At 37.8% G+C, this 25,105-nt stretch overlaps 1 protein-coding gene across 4 annotated transcripts in view; it reads right to left on the reverse strand.

Annotated features, from left to right (window-relative positions):
- LOC134227742 (prion-like-(Q/N-rich) domain-bearing protein 25) overlaps positions 1-25,105 on the reverse strand; it is a 118,618-nt gene that overhangs the window by 31,858 nt on the left and 61,655 nt on the right. Inside the window, exon 1 of one of the 4 annotated variants that reach the window (XM_062709410.1) lies at positions 17,662-17,812. The exons of 2 other annotated variants lie outside the window; for them this stretch is intronic. In XM_062709410.1, coding sequence (XP_062565394.1) covers positions 17,662-17,776 — 115 coding nt within the window. In that variant the 5' untranslated portion in view covers positions 17,777-17,812. Of the gene's footprint in view, positions 1-6,277; positions 6,428-17,661; positions 17,813-25,105 lie in introns of those variants that run through there. One more of the 4 variants, XM_062709427.1, reaches the window with a different exon arrangement.

Consider the following 25,105-nt stretch of genomic DNA (forward strand, 5'->3'; position numbering starts at 1 on the left):
ATGAAACTCATTTGATTTCTTTTAACTGGGCAGGATGACCTGAGCTTGATTTAAAACAAGCATTGCGCATCTACTTGACTGTAAATCTGACGACCTGAACTCAAGAACGTTTTGGATGGCCTTCAGTGTATTGAAATGCAGAAGTATCGGTATAACGATTCTTGGCAGGTATCCAAGGATCTGTTGGGAAAGGTTTTGATAGCTGCCGAAAACATTTTGAGCTGAACTTCAGAACATTTCGCGCATTCTAGAATGTCATTATGGGGCACGCAGTAATAAGTCATTTAATATCTTTGGCCGGAGTAGCAGTACGTACGTAATAGAGTAGTACGAAAATGATTTTCTATACTCAACATAATCAGGCCTTGTGCAAAACGTGTCAAACCGATGCTGGTGATGAAACAAAATACGCACTACAAGATATGCATTATAAAAGGCATACTTGAGCTTGTTGAAACATATTTTGGCAAAATACTTTTAATAACTAAAGCGCCACTAGCGTTCTAATACTTATGCTTCTACTAAACGACCTAACCAGTTCCGCCAAGTCGAAAAATCTGTATACTTTGGAGGAAAAATATTTAAAAAATCAGAAAACAACTTTCTACTTTTATCAAACCAAGTTCTTGGAGAGGGATCAATTCCCATGAATATTTTAAAATTCGGCCTTCAATAGCAACAACAATTTACAGACTGTCACACATCAGTAAAGTTAAATTATATATTTCTCATAGGACGTGATGGGACAGCTCCACCACCCACGGGCGTGACAGAGATCCCTCGCCCTCGGATGCTGCACATCATAGTTGATCTTAAAGTGAATTGCTAAATGTTTACTATGGGTATAGCCCTCATCCACCCTCCAGTTCATGTCATGCCAGACCAGCACTGACAAACGTTACGTCAATACACGGCTCGATCTCATTCCTACGGATTGGTGCAGCGGCTGCCTCATTCCACTACCCAAGCGTTAAAGTCTCCCGCTATTACGAACGGTTTCCAACCCACTAGGTTGGACGATTGCCTGTCGACCATCTGGTTGAACTGTTCTAATGGCCACCTTGGTGGGGCATAGCAGTCACAGTAGAAAACACCACCTGAACGGAGTAGTGTACCACCTCTTGGACCGGATACCGTCCCGTCGTGCAAATAGCCACCGTCCTAGACCCTTCAGCTACCCAATTGCCGTTATCAACAGGGATGTTGTACACCCAAAAAACAAATCTGACCTGTATAAAACCTTAGCATATACAAATCTGTAAGGTTTTAAAATAGTACAAATCTGTATTAAACAATTGTATTAAAATCTTCCGAAATTGTATATGCCCAATTATTATACAGTTTTTGTAAGGTTCTGTAAGGTTCAGAACTGTATTAAAATATGCCATCCGCTGGTTGGGTGTACGGGTCGGACAGAAGGGCGACATGAGTCTCGACTCCGAGACCGAGTACCACAGCAGCTGCTCGGCAGATGCACAGTGTTAATCATTCAGCTGTGTTCCTTGCATGGCTGCTTCTTGTTTGTATCTTCGAAGGGACACGAAGGTCCATCCATAAATTGGTTACTGGCTTGTGTTTTTTCCGGCACTTTGGACACTTTGGTGCCTTATCTTCCTCACCACAACAACACCACAGGTTGCTACGGTCTGGGCCCTTACAGTCATAGGAATTGTGTCCCGACTCAAGTACTGATAGTAGAAGCATAAGTACTAGAACGCTAGTGGCGCTGCGTGCTGACGGGAACGCCAGAGATGACGTCGTCCACGTTCGTGATTTCGTTCAGTTACTTACACTGGAGGGTCACTACAATCCTCAACGACCTCAGCTCGGCGCCGTCCCCCAAGATCTCTTGGCTCAGCTTCCTATAGGCCGTCGCACTAGTATGTGCTCCACATTTCAGCACAAAGATCATGTCCCCGGACTTGGTGCGTCTGATCCAGCGCCGAAAGCTTTTTAGCGGCCCACATTGATTTAAGGACTTTGGCGTCCTTATCCTGGTCAGTTTTCACCAACACCTCTGTACTTAGCTTTCTTTGTGGGTCGAGATGCGCTCGACTTCCGCTTTGCTGTACTGACCAGCTGCCAGGGATTTTCGGTCCCGCGACTTGTATTTGGTTGGTGTATTTCACCTTTTTGGGCTGCTGCTTTCTCCGGTCGATGCCCTTCGGAGTCCACTGCTGATCTGCTTCATCCGGACGACGTTTGGCCTTTATGGTCACACGTCGCTTAGCTTTGTTAAGAGCGCCTTCTCTGGATTGCTGCCTGAGCCTTCTCCAAGGAAGGAGAAGGCCTCAGTTTTAGCATTTCCAGCTTCTCACCACCCTCCTGATAAAAGCGTCCTGTTTATGTCTTGCGACTCGAATAGCCTGGCGGAGCATCCGAAGATTCTGTTTTAGTTCCTTACTGATGTTTTGCCCAACGCTCGAAAAGTCGATGATATTATCGAGTTGCTCGGCGATCACCCGAATCCCAGGTAGGGGCCCGCGAGCGTGCTTATTGGGCTATGGGCAGACTTTGGTGCTGCTATTTGCAGCCTCTGTCCCTCCACTCTCCGCCCCTCTGGGAGGAGACCTCGCCAAACTACCGGCAAAACATACTTTTGCAAGTAAGAATAAAGAATGATTCATAAAAAAATGAAAAACGTTCCGTTAATATAACTCCCGATTGTCATATTTCCGCAACATAGCACTTATGAAAATATCCAAATATTATCTCTCTTAATTTTCCCCGTTTCTTTGTTTTCCTGCCGCAACTAGTGTGGTTTCTTCTATCTTTACGCCTTTTTAGGATTCACGACCTCCACCTAGAGAAGGCCTTCCTTCCAGTAAACTTCAGCAACACTCTTCGATGAAGGCACTGGTTTTCGCCGTTTCTTAGCGTCGATAAGGAGCAGCAGGGATTATATCTCAAGGCTTGACGACCCCTCCCCTGGCCAATGCAAGTTTTAGGGCTTTGGATGTGGTGGGCTGCATGAATCCGAAACCTGTGAAGACACTATAACTCGTCGCAGTATGGCAATTCGTGCTGCGTCGATGACTTTGTCATCACTGAGACAGACATTGTAGTTAATTTAAGACCTGTCCCTTCAGTTGAAAAACGTCGGTACTACCTATTGAGATGGTAATCTCCACTATTTTTTTCATTTAATATTGCATAGGGCAAAGGGCAGTTCACAGTTGGTACTGTTGGTCAAAACAAAATATACTTTATAGAAGATTTTGAAAAAAAAACTACAGGTACCTACATGATAACACTGGGCCCACACTTAAACTACATACTTTAGTAACTGGCCATTGTCAGCATCCAAGATGCGTTAAATACAAGAATGATTTAATTAATATTTAGATAATTTTAAAAATACGGATTAAAATTTATTATATAGGGGAAGAGGTTCGGTTGTAGGCACCTTTCGGTTATGGGCACCCCTACGTATCTTTTGACAGATAACAGATGCTGTCATTCTGACAACCGTTATTAGTTTGCTATTGTAACATGGTGCTTTGTGCTCAATATCAAACCAGATGGGGATCTCTACTTTGAACAAGGAACAAATCAATTTTTTTACAGAAAAAAAACAACGCGAAAGTTTTTTTTTGCCTTTTTCAAAGTGTCATAAATTGAAATGATTTAATTCAAAAAGTGAGTTCCAATGCATATTTATTTATACAGTAAATTTAATCTATTTTGAGGCTCAATGACGATTGCCATTAAAATTTAAGCGCAATTTATTTTCTTTATTTTCTTAAAAGGCTGCGAAATTCGGTTGTGGGCACTTTTATTAGTTCGGTTATGGGCACCCTTATTTTGTTGACAAATCATTGAATATCGTCTTAGTTGTCCCCTAACTTATGTCAAATGACGTTTTTATGCAGTTTTTAAAATTATTTGGACATAATTGATTGAAATAATGAGTTTAATTTCTTTGGGAATGTCTTGTTATTATATCCACACTTTTTGAAACAAATCGAAGACTGATTTGCTTGCAACAAGTTGCATTCAACTGAGAATCCCGCCCCACTATTAAAAATTTGTCAAATTGGACTATGGGATCAACATTGATGGCCAAAATATTAATTTTTGTAATGAACGAGAAAGGCACTATTACACAGAGAAAAAAAAAGTTGGGATTCCAACATTTTCTAATTTTATTTTAAGAGTATGGGAAATCTGGTATTTTTAAAAGCTTAATCTTTCAAGTACAATGCAAAATTGATAGATCTGACAGTTTTTGTTCAGTTTAATATTCTGACTTTCACAGTGAAAATTGTCAGAATAAAAATTGTAAAATGATCTTGAACATACTTGAATATTTCTCATTTTTGGCAACTCTGACAGGATAAAATAATGTAACTGGCTGCCCATCACTGTTAGTGACAGTTACAGGAAAAGAATAAAATTGAATCTTGTTTCGAATGCCGTCACCGCTCCCGCAAAACAAAAAATGATCCAAGCGAATTTCTGCCAAGGTTTCTGCTGTAAGTTAAAAATATGAATTTTCATAATTTTATTAATTGTCTTAACCACACCTTTTCTCCAATTCCAGAACGATAAGGACCCTCCCATGAAGAAAAAATCTCCCCACAACTTTAGCTGTGGCACCAGGTCAAGAAATTTCGGCGAACGAGGAAGACATCATGTTGCAGCATATTTGAGCGGGTTTTTGACCACAAGATGTCCCGGGTTGGGATGGACTACTGCTGCGGAGAGTGCCGGATAACGCGGACCCAACAGATAAGGCTGTAAAATTAAGCCACGAAAGGGACACATAACCGGCCGCTTTCGGAGCTCTGAATATGGGCTATGGAAATGGTGGGCTACGCCTTTTCTAGCCCGGACAACAAAAGCAGTATGACAAGGAATCGATCCGAAATCTAAACTGTAAAATTTGAAAACATATAAACAAAATGACAACAATAAATAAAAAGAAAGAAATTGAAATGTGTACAATTTTATTTTACCATGCTACATTCAAATTGAAAACGCTCATAACTTGTTGTTTTGAATGCTTCATTGGTAAATTCTAATGTAAAATACATATTTAGTTTTAAGAAGAAAACGTCATTTTAAAAAGTCAGCACTTGTTAGAGTTTATAGAGAAGTAAAATTTTTACATTGGTGGATTTAACAGTCGTATACTTTCTACTGAAAATCACTAACTGATTTTCTTAATTTTACTAACGTTTCTTTGACTTTTACCAACGATTTTTTTTTTGTGTGTGCTGCTAGGGTGATAAATCAGGATTTTGTTTAATGTGAGGTATATCAATTAAACGTAAATCAATGAAAAATTGAAACCCATTTACCTAAAGTGCTATTTTAGACTTTTCTTATGTGATTTTTTTCAATATCCTCCCTAATGTACCGATGTGGGCATCGTCACTGCTAGGTGGATTGACGATTTTTTAGTGACTCCTGGCTATTAGAATGAATAAATTATTCCTTTTCCTTAAATCTGGGTGGTTTCTATTTATTTTGTTTTATTTTTAGCTGAGTTTTCAAGGGTGCCCACAACCGAACCACAAAATTGAAATGTCCAAAAATGTCAAATTTGCAAAATTGTCAATATTTTTTTTTCAAACCGATGCAATCAAACTATTTTTTTTTCGCTAGTAGTAAGATTATTAGTCTAGCTTTGGATTGGTATGTTGGATTACAAATGTCGGCAAAAGATCAACTAGAGCCAAAGTTATGGATCAAAGACAAAAGGGTGCCCACAACCGAACCTCTTCCCCTACTGTATCAATCTATAAACTCTGGACTAGCAATCACAACTTGAAAATTAACTTGAATTTTTTAAATAAATTTGGTTGATACAAAAATATTATGTATTTAGTTGTTTTTACTTGATACCATACTGTATCAGAATTCATGATTAAACAATTCACAAGAAAACAACGTTTCACAAAAAAGGAACACATTGATCATCCTTTGTGTCTAGCCCACATCCTGCAGAACAGGAAAGTGCACATTCATCAAAAAAATATCAAATACGTTGAATAAGTATCAAGTGAGAGTTATGAGACCCATTCATTGACAGCCATCCAGATAAGATAATCTTCTACTTCACTAATCAATCAGACACCTGCTGCTTATTCGCTTCAAAATGCATTTCTAACAGGCATTGCGACATTTGAACATTTAGATTGTAATAAGCTTCTACGAGATTTTCTATCCGAATTCGAGTTGTTAAGTCACAGTTAAGCGCAGCACGACATAACAAAACTCATCACCTTTTTCTACAAACCATTAATGATCCTTAACAGTACAAGTTAGCTACCTCTCACGACCAGTATCACTAGGAACCACTTCACAAGCAGCCAGCGCATGTTTAGTCAACGATCGAAGCTAATTCAAACAACCAATCCCGCAAAACACCTGTTCGATACTAACTTGCGACCGGCTGCCGGTCGATGGTTTGTACAATCACATGTGAGTGGAATTTTGCCTCCGGAATTGTCCACTTAATCTTATCACATTGAGCCCAATCGTTATCGGCTGACTGGACTGGGTTTCGGCCGGTGGTAGCCGCAGTTGATAGTGACCGTTGATCCAGGTGTAAGTCGATTGGTGATTATAATTGTTTGAAGCTGACTGGATTTTCTGATATGTTCAATTGAGGTGATCGATATCTACATTGATTTTAGGCGAGATAGCGAAACTGATTTCACATCATAGGAAAAACAGAAATAACTCTTTTGAAGTGGATGTCCAGAATGCAAATCTTATCACTTTTTTCCTCCCGGGTACACTGTAGGCTCGGATTATTTTTAGATCAATTTAATAGACACTTGCCCCGGGGTATCTTATACGAAATCCAACAGCTGGTTGAAGCGGGAATGCAAGCAAACCATAGTAAAGTCATGTAGAGTCTCGCGCATTTGTGCTCCCTTGTGCAGCATGAAAAGAGAAATTCGAAGAGCGGGAAATGTTTGACAGCCAAGTAACTGCAAACTAATTTTGCTTATGGCATTGATTTCAAAATATCCCTCTACTCGCTTGACAACAAAAAAGCGTCTCTCTCCGCAGCACTCAATTAATATCTAATTCAAAAACGCAAATAAAATATAAGTCATGTTGAATCAAAATCCAAAACGAACTCTATCTCATTCCAGATTTCATTAAAAACCCAAAATTCAAAATATTATCGAATTTAAACCAAATTGCATTAAAATCCAAACCAAATCCAGTTCCTATCCGTTTACTGCGACGTTTATCCAATCGCAAGTCTTAAAATTTGGATTCATATAGTTTTTGAATTATCAAGTCGGTAGCGCTTCGGTGTTTTTTTTTCTGTTTTGACATGAATCTAAAAACCTTAAATCTATTTCTTTTAAAGATAATTTAAAACTGAAAATCATGTAACACAATGTTCTAACCAAATTTGTATTTTGGAGTTCTTTTGCTCCGGCATCAGTTGCAATAGCCCAAAGTTTTTGTTTGTGTCTTTATTAAGGAGACTTTCAGCCCGAGGCTTAGCCCAAAGTTCTTATGTTCGTTCATCAATTTTATAATCTCGCATCACCCTTGCTTCGCCAAAGATGTCATTGCTCTTTAAACAATATCAAACTTTGAAGTCCTTTTGCTCCATTAACAGTTCTAAATCTTCTACTTCTTGGAGTCCTCTTGCTTCTTTAATAATTTCAAAACTTTGGGAGTCCTCTTGCTCCTTTACTTCTTCGAGGCCTTCTTGATCCGGCATCAATTCATATTTCCTGGAGTACGCATGCTCCTTCACTAATTTCAAAACCCACTTCTTGCTCCCCATAAATTCCAATTCTTGGAGTCCTCTTGCTCCTTCTACAATTTGAAATTTTGGAGTCCTATTGCTCCTTCAATAATCTTAAATCTTCTATCTCTTGGAGTCCTCTTGCTCCTTTCATTATTTCCAAACTTTGGAGTCCTCTTGCTCCTTCATAAATTTCAATTCTTCGGAGCCCTTTCGCTCCGGCATCAATTTCTATTTCTTGGAGTCCACTTGCTCCTTCAACAATTTCCAAACTTTGGAGTCCTCTTGCTCCTTCATATATTCCAATTCTTCGGAGCCCTTTCGCTCCGGCATCAATTTTTGTTTCTTGGAGTCCTCTTGCTCCTTCTACTATTTGAATCTTTGGAGTCCTCTTGCTCCTTCATTAGTGTAAAGTTTTCAGAATCCTCTCTCCGATAGAAAACGTTTTCGCTTCGACGGAATTCTTAAGTGAAAAAGTGGCTCCAGATCATCAAGTTTGTTTTATTCTAAAGTGGTCAGATGCTAGGGTAAGGGAGGTATTTTGGACCACCAGTTCGACGGCTCATATTTTGGACCACTGAGTGCAAATTCCTCTTGGTGGTCCAAAATAAGAGCTCCCGTAAGTATGGTCCAAAATACATCCTTTACCCTAGTAGCGAAGCAATTGATTTTGAAACCGTCTAAAGCCTGAAGAGATCTGATCTTATCAGAAACCGCAACGGCACAAACAGCAGAACCAAAGCAATAATTCCAAAGAGAAAAGCCCGAATCCCGAAGATGACGAAGTGCAGTGCGAGTGCAGTGTGCAATTATCCTTCAAAATGAAATAGATTATGAATCGATCGTTGATGAAGACGAATGCTGATGACCTACATACACTGGATGTTAGCAGCTCAACGTGTGTTTCACCTAGGCCGATTTTACCATCATCACGGGAGTGTACTTTGCCTTCGTTTGTTAGTGGAAGAAGAACGAGCAACAACTATTATTTTGGTGAGGTCTTAAAAGTTTACATATACTATTAGGACATAGCCCAATCTTTCATCTGTGTTTATTCTTGATCATCTCTGCTCTACGACTATGCCTTCTACCTCTTCCAGGAAAGAGCTTCCCGATCTGATCACCACCGATTGTATGACGTTTGTCTCTTTTATCCTCTGCAAAAGTATTAGTGCAACTCTCAGCGATAGCCCTAATACTCTCAGTGGCTGTTTGCCAATTTTCTTTCCTCCTTAAATGTACGATCCGAAAGAATGAGATATTTTTCCATTGCAATCAATTTGTTACTAAAGGGTTTTTATAGCAGCTAGAAGTTACATATAAGACAATTTCTACATTATTTGGCAATTTTGTTTATGGAAAGCATGTGTTTGTCCATCTCGTAGAGTACTCATGCATATTCATTAGGAAAAGATCATCGCTACCGCCTGTTCGTATCTGTATTTTTTGTTGACAAAAATTATGATTTTTATCTTTGCCGAAGTTTCTTCTGTATCCAATAAGGGAAGTGACTATTGACACAGAGAACAGACATGGAGGCTCGAACAAAATTTCTTGCAAAACATGTGTAAACAAACACACCGAACCTCAACGCCATCGACGTCGACATTGCAACTCATAATCTCATTTTGACAACACGATGGCGCTAGTATGCTCTTGCAAGCATAATGACACTACCCGAGCAGGAGAAATTGGCTAAATAATACTTAATTCTGTTATTGATACCATACTCTGTTATGAACTAGCCCTGCATAAGAGGTAAAATACCAAAGGAATAATACCAAAAACTAATATGCACAATACTTAAGCCATAACAAACTCAGTTATTAAATTGAATTTCAATACCAAATGCATAACCAATTATTATTCGTTTGGTATTGAAATACCTAAGCATGGTATGCCTCAAGTATTCTGCATATAAGTTTTTGGTATTATTTTTTGGTATTTTACCTCTTATGCAAGGCTAAATCATACCAATTTCTGTTATCGAGGTCGTCGCTCCTGCTCGGGTAGCGCACAGTGGCATTTTTTGATGACGCTAGCGCTGATTATGTACGGGATAACGGCGACATTTCAAAGTTATTTCAAAATGAACAGTAAAAAGTTATCACGACATAGTGAGTGAAGCTTCAACGTCTGTTCTCTGTGCTATTGACATGTATTGGGAGGTGGGTGGGGCAATTTTTTTTTCTTTTCTTTCTCGTTTCAGAGAGCGAGTATTGGCGCTTAAACCTAGGCTAATTAGCCAGGGCAAGTCTAATACCTTGTCCCACCCCAAGAAGAAGCAACACTATGGAGAACGGAGTGACGTAAATTTCTTAGCATTGTCACTCCCAACGTCTGTACAAACTTATATCATTTGCTTATGATGATATTCCTAAGCTATATTCCCTACCAACCATCCAACTCCTTGACATCTATGAGGGCGTCAGTGAGTCGCTGGCCTCTCGTTAAGTAGATGTCATATCATCATTTCCTTCCTTTCCCTAGTAACGGAGAAGATGGGCGTGGCCGGCAATGGTAGCTTTCATGCTTTATCATTTTGGACCTCCAATTGGGTTGCTATTATATCCCAAATAGTAATCCATAAGCAATTGGGGTAAGAAAGTTAAAGAATATACATGACAGCTATCAGTATGCAATCTACGAAATACTCCGTTACCACGCAACGCAACGCAAGTTTTCAGAATCCTCTCTCCGATAAAACACAAGGCACATTTATGGATGTGACAAGCATCCAATAGAATATGCAAATAAACTTACCATTCTCATCCCACCACGGTATACAGAATCAAGGTAGGCTAGTAAAGAAAATGACAGTTCAAAAATATACCGCCAGGGTAGGGGATTATAGCAGGCTTACCGACGGTCCGATGACAGAGGGCGGTCACACCCGCTTGCTCACCATCGGAGCGTGGCTGCCTCCTCTGCCTCCTGGCTGGTTTGCTACCGGTGCTATCAGCGATATGTTTGCTATCGCAATCGTTAACAAACTGAATAATCGAAGTCAGAAAACCAATATTATTTGGGAAATTGTTACATTCAGGGAATTGTTTCACTCGGGGGAAAGGTTACATTCGGGGAATTGTTATTCGAGGAAATAGCATTCGGGAAATTGGTTTTCGGGGAATTGTCGTACATTCTTCTTCACCAGTTATTAGCTTATGTCTATAGGCTTCCATTGGTATGCACATATTGCTACTATGTTCAATGGGGCGAAAGTTATGAACCAAGAACATGAAGGGTACCCACAACCGACCACCTTCCGCTATTGATTTTAACTATGAAGGTAATCTTTCAATAGACGTTTAATAGGGATGTGTTATAATCAATGCAATGAAAATTTAATTTCATCTCCTTTCCTTACAAACTCGAAACGCCTTATGCTAAGACAGTTTTCATCCAAATCAGCTCAAATGTTCAGGAGGACAATCAGAACAATAGACAAAGTCAAATGAGCGAGTTGAAGTTTAAAAGGGTAAGTTTTAAAATTATTATGATTAAACTGATCAAAAAAGCCAGGACCGAGTGAGGAAGAGCTAACTGCTGGACTAACTGTGTGGTTTTCCAAGCTGCAAAAGTGCAGAAGGGGAAGAAAGCTTTTGTCATTGTTACCAAATACCATCATTCGGGTTACCAACGATAACGCTGTTGCCTGAAGGAAAGCAATCAGCGGCTTCAATATCGCATGTAAAAATACCCACAAACACAGCTGATAACACTCGAGGGGGTATACTTGCTTTCCTGTAGACCACGTGCTGATTGACGAAGGGCAATTCCCAAACGATAGGCCCACTCAGGTGTAAGAGAAAGTCAGTTGAAATTTTTTGTAACTCTATAACAAGCGTTGGGGCCCTCCTTAGCCGTGCGGTAAGATGCGCAGCTACAAAGCAAGACCATGCTGAGGGTGGCTGGGTTCGATTCCCGGTGTCGGTCTAGGGAATTTTCGGATTGGAAATTGACTCGACTTCCCTGGGCATAAAAGTATCATCGTGTTAGCCTCATGATATACGATTGCAAAATGGTAACCTGGCTTAGAAACCTCGCAGTTAATAACTGTGGAAGTGATTAATGAATACTAAGCTGCGAGGCGGCTCTGTCCCAGTGTGGGGATGTAATGCGAATTAGAAGAAAAAGAAGGAATTACAATGTTTTTAACTTAAACTAAACCTAACCTAATTTATACTAAGGGTACAAGGAGCTAATCGTTGCAATAGAAGATTGCAACGATTTTTGTCTAAAATTCGAAATTATATTGTTGGACATTTGTCCCAATGTCTCAATATTAGAAATTCTATGAAGTTCATTAGTACTCGTATACCACGGAGGCAACTTCAGAATCATTTTCAAAATTTTATTTTGAATTCTCTGAAGTGCCTTATTTCTGGTATTGCAGCAACTAGTCCATATTGGCACAGCATACAACATGGCAGGTCTAAAAATTTGTATCTAAATCAAAAGTTTGTTCTTAAGACAAAGTTTTGATTTTCTGTTTATACGTGGACATAGGCACTTAATATATTTGATACATTTGGCTTGAAGGCCTTCAATGTGACTTTTAAAAGTTAATTTTTGATCTAATTGAAGTCCTAAATATTTGGCTTCGCTAGACCAATTTATTGGAACCCCATTCATAGTGACAATATGTCTGCTAGAAGGTTTCAAATAAGAAGCTCTCGGCTTATGTGGAAAAATTATAAGCTGAGTTTTGGAAGCATTCGGGGAAATTTTCATTTTCGCAAGTAAGTGGAGAAAATATCCAAACTTTTTTGCAATCTACTACAAAAGACAAAGATTTTTGACACCCTGGTGGTAAATCAGGTAAGTCAGAAGTAAAAATGTTATATAATATGGGCCCCAGTATGCTGCATTGGGGGACACCAGCTCTTACAGGTAATCTATCAGATTTGGAATTCTGATAGTTTACCTGCAGTGAGCGATCTGATAAATAATTTTGGATCAGTTTCATGATGTACAGAGGAAAATTAAAATTCATCAATTTTACAATCAAACCTTCATGCCAAACACTGTCAAATGCTTTCTCTATATCAAGAAGAGCAACTCCAGTCGAATATCCTTCAGATTTGTTGAGCTGAATTAAATTCGTAACTCTTAGTAACTGATGGGTGGTTGAATGCCCATGGCAAAAACCAAATTGCTCATCAGCAAAAATAGAATTGTCATTAATATGAACCATCATTCTATTTAAAATAATCTTTTCAAAAAGTTTGCTTATTGAAGAAAGCAAACTGATTGGGCGATAACTAGAAGCCTCAGCTGGATTTTTATCCGGCTTCAAAATTGGAACAACTTTGGCGTTTTTCCATTTATCTGGAAAGTATGCCAATTGAAAACATTTGTTAAATAAATCAACCAAAAAGGATAAAGCTCTCAGGAAGTTTTTTGATAAGTATGTAGAAAATACCATCATCACCCGGGGCTTACATATTTTTAAATTTTCTAGTAATAGATCTCACTTCATCCAAATTAGTTCCCAACGAAGGGTCAAAAACATTCTCTTGATTGAGAATGTCTTCGAAACTCCGTGTAACCTGATCCTCAATTGGACTAAAGACTGTATCGAAAATAAGTTATCCACATCATTTTATTCGAAAAAAAATTGATGGATTTTAAAAATATATTAAAATTTGTCTAGCAATATATGTTAAGTCTGTTTGTGAAGTTTTATGAAAAAATATAATACTGAATAAATATTGCACTATTCCAACATTTATTCGAGCACTTTTCTTCCTGGTCACAAATCGACATAAAATTGCCTCGTTTTATAACATGAAAACTTTCCGGTCCAAATTCCGGTCATTTGATTTAGATTTTCTTCCTTTTCCGACAGGTTAGCGATCGTGTAGTATTCCCCAAGCATGTTGACCATGAATTGTTACGTTTGCGGGTGGATAACGAAACGCTTGGTCCAATTGTTCATCTCGATGCCCTCCTTACGGAGCCATGTGTCCAAAACTCGAATTTCAATATCACTTTCAATTTGCGATACATCGGAAACAACAAATTTTCAACAAACAAACAAATTCTGATTTGAAACTTAACATATGAATATATCGATTGCAGGGTAAAACAAACCAATACCTTCATGAGCTTCTGAGTAGTAACACTTTGAAAGTGGATAACTTATTTTCGATACAGTCCTTAGTGAGACCTAGACTAAAATTATGGGCACTCTCGAACTGCTGAGCAAGTTTTTGAGCCTTTTCGCCATTTGTTAATAAAATTTTATTTCCCTCTTTAAGCGCTGGAATTGGCTTTTGAGGTTTTTTAAGAATTTTCGTTAATTTCCAAAAGGGTTTCGAACTGGGATTCTCAAAGTTGGTATTTCTCAGAATAGCGAAACGTTTTTTAATATCATTTTGCAAATCTCGCCAAATAACTTTCAACGCGGAATCGCGAGTTCTTTGGTATTGCCTTCGCCTCACATTTTTAAGACGGATCAGTAGCTGAAGATCGTCGTCAATAATAATGGAGTTGAATTTATTTTCACATTTAGGAATTGCAATGCCTCTGGCATCAACAATTAAATTTGTCAAAGATACGAGCGCATTGTCAATATCACTTTTGGTATCCAACCAAAGGAATATTAACATCAAAATTCCTATCGATATATGTTTTATATAAATCCCAATCAGCTCTATGATAATTAAAAGTAGAGCTGATTGGATTATAAATGGCTTCTTGTGATATTTCAAATGTCACAGGAAGGTGATCAGAGTCAAAGTCAGCATGAGTTACCAATTGGCCACACAGCTGACTTGAATCCGTTAAAACTAAATCAATTGTAGAAGGATTTCGACTGGAAGAAAAACAAGTTGGTCCATTAGGATATTGAATAGTATAATATCCCGCAGAACAATCTTCAAATAAAATTTTACCATTGGAATTGCTTTGAGAATTGGATTTGTTGGATTTGGATTTGTTGCGAGTTAGAATTTGAAGATCAGCTCTCAACAAATTTCTTTGCTGCCCGTTGCACTGGAAAGGCAAGTAGGCAGCAATAAAAGAGAATTGTCCTAAATTTGTTTCATAAGAAACTTCCAAGGTATCAAAAACTTTGGTTTCAAACGAAGAATATAATTTATGTTTGATACGTCTATTAATGACAATGGCGACCCCACCACAGGCGCTGTCAAAACGATCATTTCGGTAAATAAAATAATTTGGATCTCTTTTGAAGAAAAGAACAGGTTTTAAATAGGTTTCAGTTATAATGGCAATGTGCACATTATGAACTGGTAGGAAGTTGAAAAATTCATCTTCCTACCCTTTGAAGAGTGGGCATTCCAATTTAAAATTTTCAAAGAATTATTTGGATCCATTGAAACGAAATTTTTTGAGTAAATTTGATACCAACCTGAACAGCTTCAGGTGGACGTGTTGCTCGTTACCCGGTGAGAGGTAAGAGCGAAATTTGTTCGTTGATTGTGGTGGGTATGAATTGCTCGACCGGCAAATGATTGCGGATTTTGAGCTTTTGAAGTATGTTTACCCGGCGAATCTGGGATCCTATTGGAATTTCCCGTCATCAATTTTGCACGGGAATTCAAAACTATTTGCGTGAGGGGCATTCCCAGAAATTGGATTTACGATTGTCCTCACAATTGGAACATTTAAATTTATTGGAATCGTCTCTCACCGGACAGGCGTCCTTGGCGTTCCACCACAAATCATGCATTTAGCATCAAAGTGGTAATGTTTAGTTCCGTGACCCCACTTTTGGCACTTACGGCACTGAGTGGGGTTTTGGAAATTTTCCCAGGCCTGCGGAAATGTTCCAATGTAACACGGACATGAGACATAATACAGGCCTTTTCCAAACTTTTCATATTATTTAGTTCACTTTTGTTAAAATGAACTAAATAAAATTCTTGAGAAATACCCCTCTGGTAAATACCAGAGCGAGATTTCTTTTTCATCTTAATTACTTGGACTTGTGAAAATCCAAGTAATTGAGAAATTTCAATTTTAATCTCATCCAGTGATTTATCATTACTGGGGAGACCGTCCAAGACGACTTAGAACAATCGCTAAGTTTTGTCGTCGTATGTGAAGAATTTATGGCGCTTCTCAATTAAATGCTGAAGAAGATGTTTGCGATCGTCAAAGAATCCCGGCAAAACACGGCAGTCACCCTTTCTGGCAATCTGAAATGAAACCTTGATCCCCTGAAGGTTACTCAAAATCTCATTCCTAAAGCCGGAAAACTCGGCAACAGATACCACAATTGGTGGAATCCTTTGCTTTTTCGCATGGATCGAATCACCTAGGGTAGAGGTAGACATGACATGAATCAAATTGAATTGATTGCTCAGTTCTATAGGAGAAGAAATAATGTCAACGTTAGAGTTGGAAGGAATATCTGAAGTCTCCAGCGTCCTTCTATTTTCTCCGCGCTTTGGCAGGACGGTCTTGAAACCTTGTTTCTTAGAAGGAAGTGGAAAATTCAGAGACTCACCCTTCCTCTTGTTTTTATTAATGCTCATTGCTGAGCATGGAGACGTGACCTTCTAAGATTGTCGGAATTTTACTTCTAAACAAACGGGTCCAACGTAAAACGAAGGCACGGGTCCAAGCAAAGATCGTAACGGGATCAATAGGTACAAATAGCACTGAAAAGCACTGTTGAAATTAAAATAGCTTCGGGTTGTATTAAAAACTTCCTTCCACAAAGAGCAAAGAGTGAACCGCACAGCACGAAAGCACGATGCGGTCTGGGGATTTGTCAGAGAATGTTGACCTACTTTGTACGACGGTCATGAAGGACTCCAAAAAAACTCACACTTACGATGTTTGGATCATATTGATCCGAATTTCTGAGGTCAGTTTCGGAAAATTTATGAGCTGACGATTATTTTGGGTCAGCTGAGAAATGCCTGATATATTGCAAATCGTCGGAGAAAGGATCGTCAGTTGGCCACTTTCATATGGACGGAAATTGCACACAAATATCGCGCAAGTACGATTTAATTTGCTGTTTTGTATCTCAGAAATGTACCCAATACTATTACTCACGCCCCTCTAGGGAAAAAGAGAGCATCCTTAGAAACTTGAGCATGGTGAAACTAGATGAGATGGATAAGACATCCAGTAAATTGTAAAAATTGGTTAAAAGACTCCTGAGAAACAGCTGTTTTCTGAATAAAATTCTCATGATTTTCTAATTACGATATTCGGTGTGCAAGTCCATCCACATGTTTCTCATCACACACAGTCTGGTTTATTGTAACCGTGCTGAGCTGTGCGACCAAGCTGCTTGCAATTTATGCAGCTCATTACCATCGGTTTGTTTTCTCTTGAATTCCGAACGTGACTAATATTACTAATATTGTCTTATATATGTCTTATTCAGCATTATTCGTGAAAAACACCTTAATAAAGACTAAAAAAAAAGGCATTATTTGTGCATACAATTCTGTCCATAGAATATCCAATTTGTTTGTTATCTTGATGCTGAAGTTTGTTCCGGCAGTGCCGAGCTGAAAAAAGTCACACGGAAGGATCAGCACACCCACAGGCACAGCACTTTCAGAACAATCTGTGATTTTTCAATATCGGATAACAACTGTTTAATAAATAGTTAGCATTTGTTATCAAGCTCTTGGTATCGATAATGACTTAAACTGAATCAGATGTTTTTGTTCTGTTCGGAATCAGACACGACTGAAATCACTGCAATATCCCCTTCTTGTGGTATAAATAAGCGCACAATATAATGCATGCAGGGAAAAAATCACACCGAACAGGTAACATAAATTTTTAAATATGTACTCCAGTCATAGTTTTGCAAATAACTGACCTGCTCCTAATAATTGCATAGAGGAGGCTCTATAACAGACTACTATCCTTATCGTGATCAGTTCATTTTATGCAAATACAGAGTTACAACCCATGAAGCAAAAAGCAATACTCACTAACTATTACATCTCCGTAGCTCCTATTCCTATAGCATATCACGAAAGCTTCACTGAGAATCAAATCATTGTTGAAGCACGAGTACAGCACAACTGCTATTGCGAACCAATTCATAATTGCTTCATAAAGCGTGCTTTACAAAACTCAAACAAATCGAACACCTTAACGAAACCACGACGAAACGACCGATTTCTGCTCACTGTCAAAACATCACTAAATCGAACAGAGCTCAACCTACATCCTAGACGACGACGACAACCATCGAACCAGATGGCCGGACGAGCGGATTGCAAATCCTTTAACGTTAAACCCTTGCATGCAAATTCTTTAGCGCGAAAACAATCAGAGGTGAATTGCGCGCCCGCTGCCATGTCATTCGACCATGCCATGCTACGACAACGCAAGCTATCCTGCTTGCCGCCGAACAGTTGTACATAATTCGTTCACATGTGCTCACTTCCATTAGAGTGTGTCACACTCACTGCAATCAATGCTTTTAAGCTCAAACAAGTCGTTTTTTTATTCTGTGGCAAAAAATCGGCATCCGATTACAAAACTCCTATAGTTCCGTGGACATTGGTCATCGTTTTGCAAATGGACATGGTTACGGAGATATTGATGGGAATATAGATAAGGATATAATTTTACCATTTTTACCAAAAATCAATCGACCGAATAAAGTTTATAATTTTCTTTTTCTCCTTCTTGGCATTGTATCCCCCACTGGGACATTGCCGCCTCGCTGCTTAGTGTTCATTCAGCACTTCCACAGTTATTAACCGCGAGGTTTCTAAGCCAAGTTACCATTTTTGCATTCGTATATCATGAGACTATCACGATGATACTCTCATGCCCAGGGAAGTCGAAACAATTTCCAAATTGCGCGAAAATCGAACCCAGTCACCCTCAGCATGGTCTTGCTTTATAGCCGCGCATCTTAGAGCTAGGCTAATTTTTTATACATATCCAGCAATGGTTCATCCTAACGACTGGATGCATTCTAGGACACGGGTCAACTGAGAACACGTGTTTCGTCGGGTAGACGCTACTCGTGTGTAACTATATTGTGTATTATACAATGCTTACCTCCTCGTATTTGATTCCCTTGCAAAAACCATCAAGCCACTACCAACTACACAAGTCCGTTGATAGACTTTCAGGAGTCCGCTCGCTGGACAGCAGGTCATGAAAAAAAATGCAATCGTAAACCTTCTCCTCCGCCAGTCGCACTTATTGCGGAGTGATGACTAGCTGCAGAACACAGCCTTGCTACAACACCTTGAAGGAGGAACTGGGTGGACGCTAACTATACCTATATGAAAAACAGGGGGAATCTATTTCATATATGAAGGAAGTGCGATTGCTTTCCATTTCTATTGATGCGAGTTCGTAAGGCCGGATGATTGGTATGATGGTCAGCAGTGCTACACTTTTGGGGCAAACGGAAGAACTATGATTTTTGTATCAGGGTTGGACTTTGGTGGTAATTTGGGAAAGATAAACCTATCAATTAATTATTATATAACATCGTTAACAAACTACGCAACGTTATGGTACCTTTGGAAAAAATATAGCCCGCTCGAGATTAGTTCACCATGCTAAAACATTCATATAGGATTCTTGAATAAAACGAAAATCAGATGATTTCCCGGAGTAATTCCCGATGGAACTGCTGGAGGGCGACGCGAAGGAGTTTCCATAGACTGTAGAGGAATTTACAGAGAGAATAATTTCTTCGAAATAGATCCGATGGGTTTTTTTTCGAATTTGTGTTTCAAGGAATCCTCAAAGCAGCTTCAAGAGAAACTCTCGATGGATTTTGTGGATAAATTTCCAGCGAAACTTTTGAAGGAATTTCAAGTTTCAAAAAGTATAACCAAAAAAGATCGGTGACATGCCAGCCTTGGGCTGAAAGTCTCCTTAATAAAAACAAAAAAAAGTATTACCAAAAAAAATCCGGAGAGAGTGGGTTTAAGAAAAAATTTGGAAAGAATTTCTAGAAGATTTTTGGAGTAATTTCTGGAGGAATTACCGAAACATTCCGTAGAAATGGCAGAAGAGTTTTCATGAAGAATTTATGAATTATTTATAAGTAATACGTTTTTAGAGATCGAAGTGCGCCAAGCGTTGAATAGGACGTGTTTTTCTGGTGTTTTTAGCCTTGTGCGTCAAATTTTCAAACCACCCATTAGCTAAAAGTTTTTCCAATTTACATTTTCCTACCAACAGATTTCATAAGTGAAACGGCGACGGAAAATTGTTCAAGAAGCGATGCTGTTTTCGAAGGTGCAACAGCGCACAATGGGGAAATCCGATTCCAAAGGTGGAAAAAATTGATAACTTTCTTCACGAACAACTTACAAAAGAGATCAAGAGCTTATTCGAAAGAGAATTTTGCAAAGAATTCAGTGAGTGCTGTTTCGTGGACGTGGAACGCTTCTGTATGTAGTTATCGAGCTCGTTTTGCTCTAATGCCCCATATATCGCGAGTTTCCAATCTATTTGTCATTTTATCTTTAAGACATTGTTCTAAGATTGTGTTTATCTCTTCACTGTGGATCCACAGAAGGGCACTAAATATATTTTGTTGGTAAAAGTTGGAAATTTAAGGGATTTTGGGGTCAAATAAGCATCAAAGTGCATTTTATGTGCAATTTTCATGTATTCGGTTAAAAATAGTCATATTTACAGATAAGTGTTGATATTATTGTCTCAAAGTGTTGAACAGATATTGATAAATGTTTGCCGAACAAAAATTAATTAAATAAATCGTTTCACAAATGTTTTATTTGCTTATTTATTGAGTAAAAAAACGATTTTTAAAAACTTTTAAATAGCACCGATGCCAAACATTTCCAAACCATACCCGATAGCACAACTAGACAAGAATAGTCATATGTTATGAGTCTTGATGTGATCATAGATAGGAGGTGATGGGAGATACTCTTTTTTCTTACCTTTTTGCCCAAATCTCCCTATGAAGCAATATAGCTCAATGATTCTGAGCAAAGGAATGATGTAGTAATGTTAATTTAATTGATATTTTCCAATGATATAATGAAAATAACAAATAATCATATAATTCATTAAAAATATTGGATTATAGGGGATTTAGGGGTCATTTAATGTAACTTTTTATACAAAATAGGATAACTTTTCTCACGAGCGACTCACACATAAGGTTAAGGGCTTACTCGGAAGCGAATTTTCCAAGAAATTCAGTGAGTGATGTTTTATAGACATGAGACACTTCTGTATGTAGTTGTTGAGCTGGTTTTGCCCCAATGTCCCATACATCAAAATTATTCATATTTTGGTACTTTTATCTTTTAAAAATTACACTGAAATTCGGTTTTCCTCTTCATTGTAGATCCATACATAGCACTATACATATTTTGTTGGAAAAAGCTGGCAATTTAAGGGATTTTGGGGTCAAATAATCATCAAACTGCATCTATGTGAATTTTTCATGTATTCTGTGAAAAATAATAATACCCAAAAAATCATTTGCACTATATTACGTCGAATGATCATTTAGGGTTAATATACGGTGATTTAAAAACTTGTAAGCATTGATGTAGCTCTACATATGGTCAACTTTGGAGAAATCTACCGCCTGTTGATTATTCAGATATTTACAGATAATAGTTTATATTACTGTCATATTTTTTTTTAACAGAAATTGATACAAATACTACTATGATTAAATAAACTTTATATTAGTTTTTAGCTGATTTATTTGGAGTTTGGTTGAGCACTTTGAAATTCGTTAATTGCCATGAAAACATAAGCATGCAATCAAAGGTGCCTGCGATGCGTGATTTCGCGCGCACTGAAACATAAGTAACTGCACGCGCGCCACAACACATATCGCAGCTACCTTCGATTACATGCGCTTGTTTTCAAGGCAATTAATGAATTCCAAAGTGCTCAACCAAACTCCAAATAAATCAGCTAAAAACTAATTTAAAGTTTATTTAATCATAGTAGAATTTTATGTGGAATTGTTCATTGGCATGATAACTTCATTTCCTGCAAATCTGGGCTCAATCGGGCTTTTCCATCCAATTTTTTGTACGAAATAGTAACAGAGGTGTATTTTCCCATATATTTCGGCTGAAACCACCATATTAACTTCAAATCAATTGCGCCAGCTTATGCAATAACCGATCAGGCTGAATTTTTCAGAGAATGATTTTCTTACCCAAAGGCAAAATCCTGGGGGGTGCCCCGTAGAATCGGACGACTTTTTGTATCCTGGGCCAGTCTAATCCATATATTACATTAAAAATGGATTTTTAAGACATTTTGGGACAAATAAATGTATTTAAAAAAAAGTTTCTGAGTCCTGAACCCTATGATTTTTTTTCAATGCAATCTACGAATATTTGTTATTTGTATATAGTATCATTGACAAATAATAATTGAATCAATGTTACTCCATCATATCTTAACCCAGAATCATTGAGCTTTATTATTTCATAGGGGGAATTTGGGTGAAACGTCATAAGAAAAGCATATTTCCTATCTATTATCACAACGACTAATATATTTACTCTTATCTAGTTGTGCAAACCGGTATGGTTTGGGAATGATTGACATCGGCACTTTTCAGAAGCATTTAAAAAATCGGGTTTTACCCAATAAATCACAAAACAAAACACATGCGAAATGATTTACTTCATTAGTAATTGAAAAATGAAAAATTCACGTAAAGTGCAATTTAATACTTATTTGACCCCAAAATCCTTTAAATTTTCAACTTTTACCAACAAAGCATGTATAGTGCTTTTCTATGGATCTATAATGAAGAGGAGAACACATCTTTAGTACAATACAATACGAAAAATATGATAAACTGTGATGTATGGGACATTGGGGCAAAACTAGCTTAATAACTACATACAGAAGTGTCTCACATCTATAAAACATGTCTCACTGAATTTCTTGGAAAACTCCCTTTCGAATAAGCCCATAATCTTCTATGTGCGTCGTCCGTGAAAAATGTTATGCTATTTTGAATAAAAAGTTACATTAAATGAGCTGTATGACCCCTAAATCCCCTATAATTCAATATTTTTAATGAATTACATGATTATTTGTTATTTTCATTATATCATTGGAAAACTATGAATTAAATTAATATTACTACATCATTTCTTTGCTCAGAATCATTGAGCTATATTGCTTCATAGGGGAATTTGGGCAAAAAGGTAAGAAAAAAGAGTATCTCCCATCACCTCCTATCTATGATCACATCAAGACTCATAACATATGACTATTCTTGTCTAGTTGTGCTATCGGGTATGGTTTGGAAATGTTTGGCATCGGTGCTATTCAAAAGTTTTTAAAAATCGTTTTTTTACTCAATAAATAAGCAAATAAAACATTTGTGAAACGATTTATTTAATTAATTTTTGTTCGGCAAACATTTGTCAATATCTGTTCAACACTTTGAGACAATAATATCAACACTTATCTGTAAATATGACTATTTTTAACCGAATACATGAAAATTGCACATAAAAAGCACTTTGATGCTTATTTGACCCCAAAATCCCTTAAATTTCCAACTTTTACCAACAAAATATATTTAGTGCCCTTCTGTGGATCCACAGTGAAGAGATAAACACAATTTTAGAACAATGTCTTAAAGATAAAATGACAAATAGATTGGAAACTCGCGATATATGGGGCATTAGGGCAAAACGAGCTCGATAACTACATACAGAAGCGTTCCACGTCCATGAAACAGCACTCACTGAATTCTTTGCAAAATTCCCTTTCGAATAAGCTCTTGATCTCTTCTGTAAGTTTTTCGTGAAGAAAGTTATCAATTTTTTCCACCTTTGAAATCGGATTTCCCCATTGTGCAGCGTTATGCCGTAGAGGTATCATGCAGTCCGTTAAGTATCTTTTTCTTTATTTAATTATGTTGCTGTTTTGTCTTCCCCTGCGTATCGGTCCCATATCGCTTTTTGCGCACCTGTCCCATTGTACTGGCGGTCTTTAAATTATATTCCTCCTCTACAGTTTTTTTTATCTAGAGCATATTGCTGGCAGTTCTAACCTTGCTTCTTGAGCTCAGTGGGACTGACCATAGAGGAGCGACATGAGACAGCTATGCCAGGAACCACAGTGTAGAACTGTTCTAGTACCGTTTATCAATAACAAAACCCTGATTAATCCACCTAGCGGTAATGGTGCCTTTCTCGTGCATTATAAAAATAGTATTTTGGCCATTACTCTTGAGCCCATAGTCCGATCTACACAATTTTCAATAGGAAGCAATGGTAGAGTATCTTGCGTCGAATGCAATTTGTTGCGAGAAAATCGGTTAAGGATGAGTGCCTGAAAAATGAGTGACATTTTTTTACTCAATTTTTCTATAAAAAAGTGGTATTTTGACCATAACTTCCGAGCCCATAGTCCGATCTGACCAATTTTCAATAGGAAACAATGGCAGAGTATCCTGCGTCGAATGCAACTTGTTGCGAGTAAATCGGTTAAGGATAAGTGCCTGAAAATTGAGTGACATTTTTTATCTCAATTTTTCTATAAAAAAGTGGTATTTCGGCCATACCTTTTGAGCCCATAGTCCGATCTGACCAATTTTCAATAGGAAACAATGGTAGAGTATCCTGCGTCGAATGCAACTTGTTGCGAGTAAATCGGTTAAGGATAAGTACCTGAAAAATGAGTGACATTTTTTTTTGGGTGGGTGCGCACAGACACACACACATACACACAGACAACACCTCTATTCGTAGAGCTGAGTCGATCGGTATATAACACAATGAGTCTCCGGGCCTTCTATAAAAAGTTTGTTTTTGGAGCGATCATATAGCCTTTACGTATACTTAGTATACGAGAAAGGCAAAACAAAACAAACCGAAGCTATAATAAAGGGCCTATATCAAGTTCAATCGTCACCTCCTTCGGCGAAACTCGCCGATGCATTGCACCGATTTCATGAAGAAGACAAGATTTGGACGACGGTTAAAAACACATCAACAGGAGAACGCCACGATGAGAAGGTTAACGGCTCATTATATTTTTTGGGAAAATGGTAAATGCATCATGAAACAATCATGATTATCCTTAAACAATTGAAAAATGCTCCTTAAAAAAACTTATCATTTGTCCTTAAATTATTGAACAAATTACCTTGAAATATATAAAATGCTCCGTAAACATTTGAGAAGTGTACTGTAGAAACGAAAAAAATGTACCGTAAACAATTGAAAATGCTCCTTAGAAAAACAAAGATTTGCTATTTAACTAATGATAATTGCGCAGTATATTGATATAAGAATTATTGTGAAATAGGTGAAAAAATACCTTGAAATTGGCTGTCATAAAGTAGAATCTTATGCACCATTGTATAGCCCCTGGAGTATGAAGCTGATTGTTTTGCTTGGTAACCCTTTTTAACAGAAAAAT

This window comes from Armigeres subalbatus, chromosome 1, assembly GCF_024139115.2.
Source record: "Armigeres subalbatus isolate Guangzhou_Male chromosome 1, GZ_Asu_2, whole genome shotgun sequence".
NCBI classification, from domain to species: Eukaryota; Metazoa; Arthropoda; class Insecta; order Diptera; family Culicidae; genus Armigeres; species Armigeres subalbatus.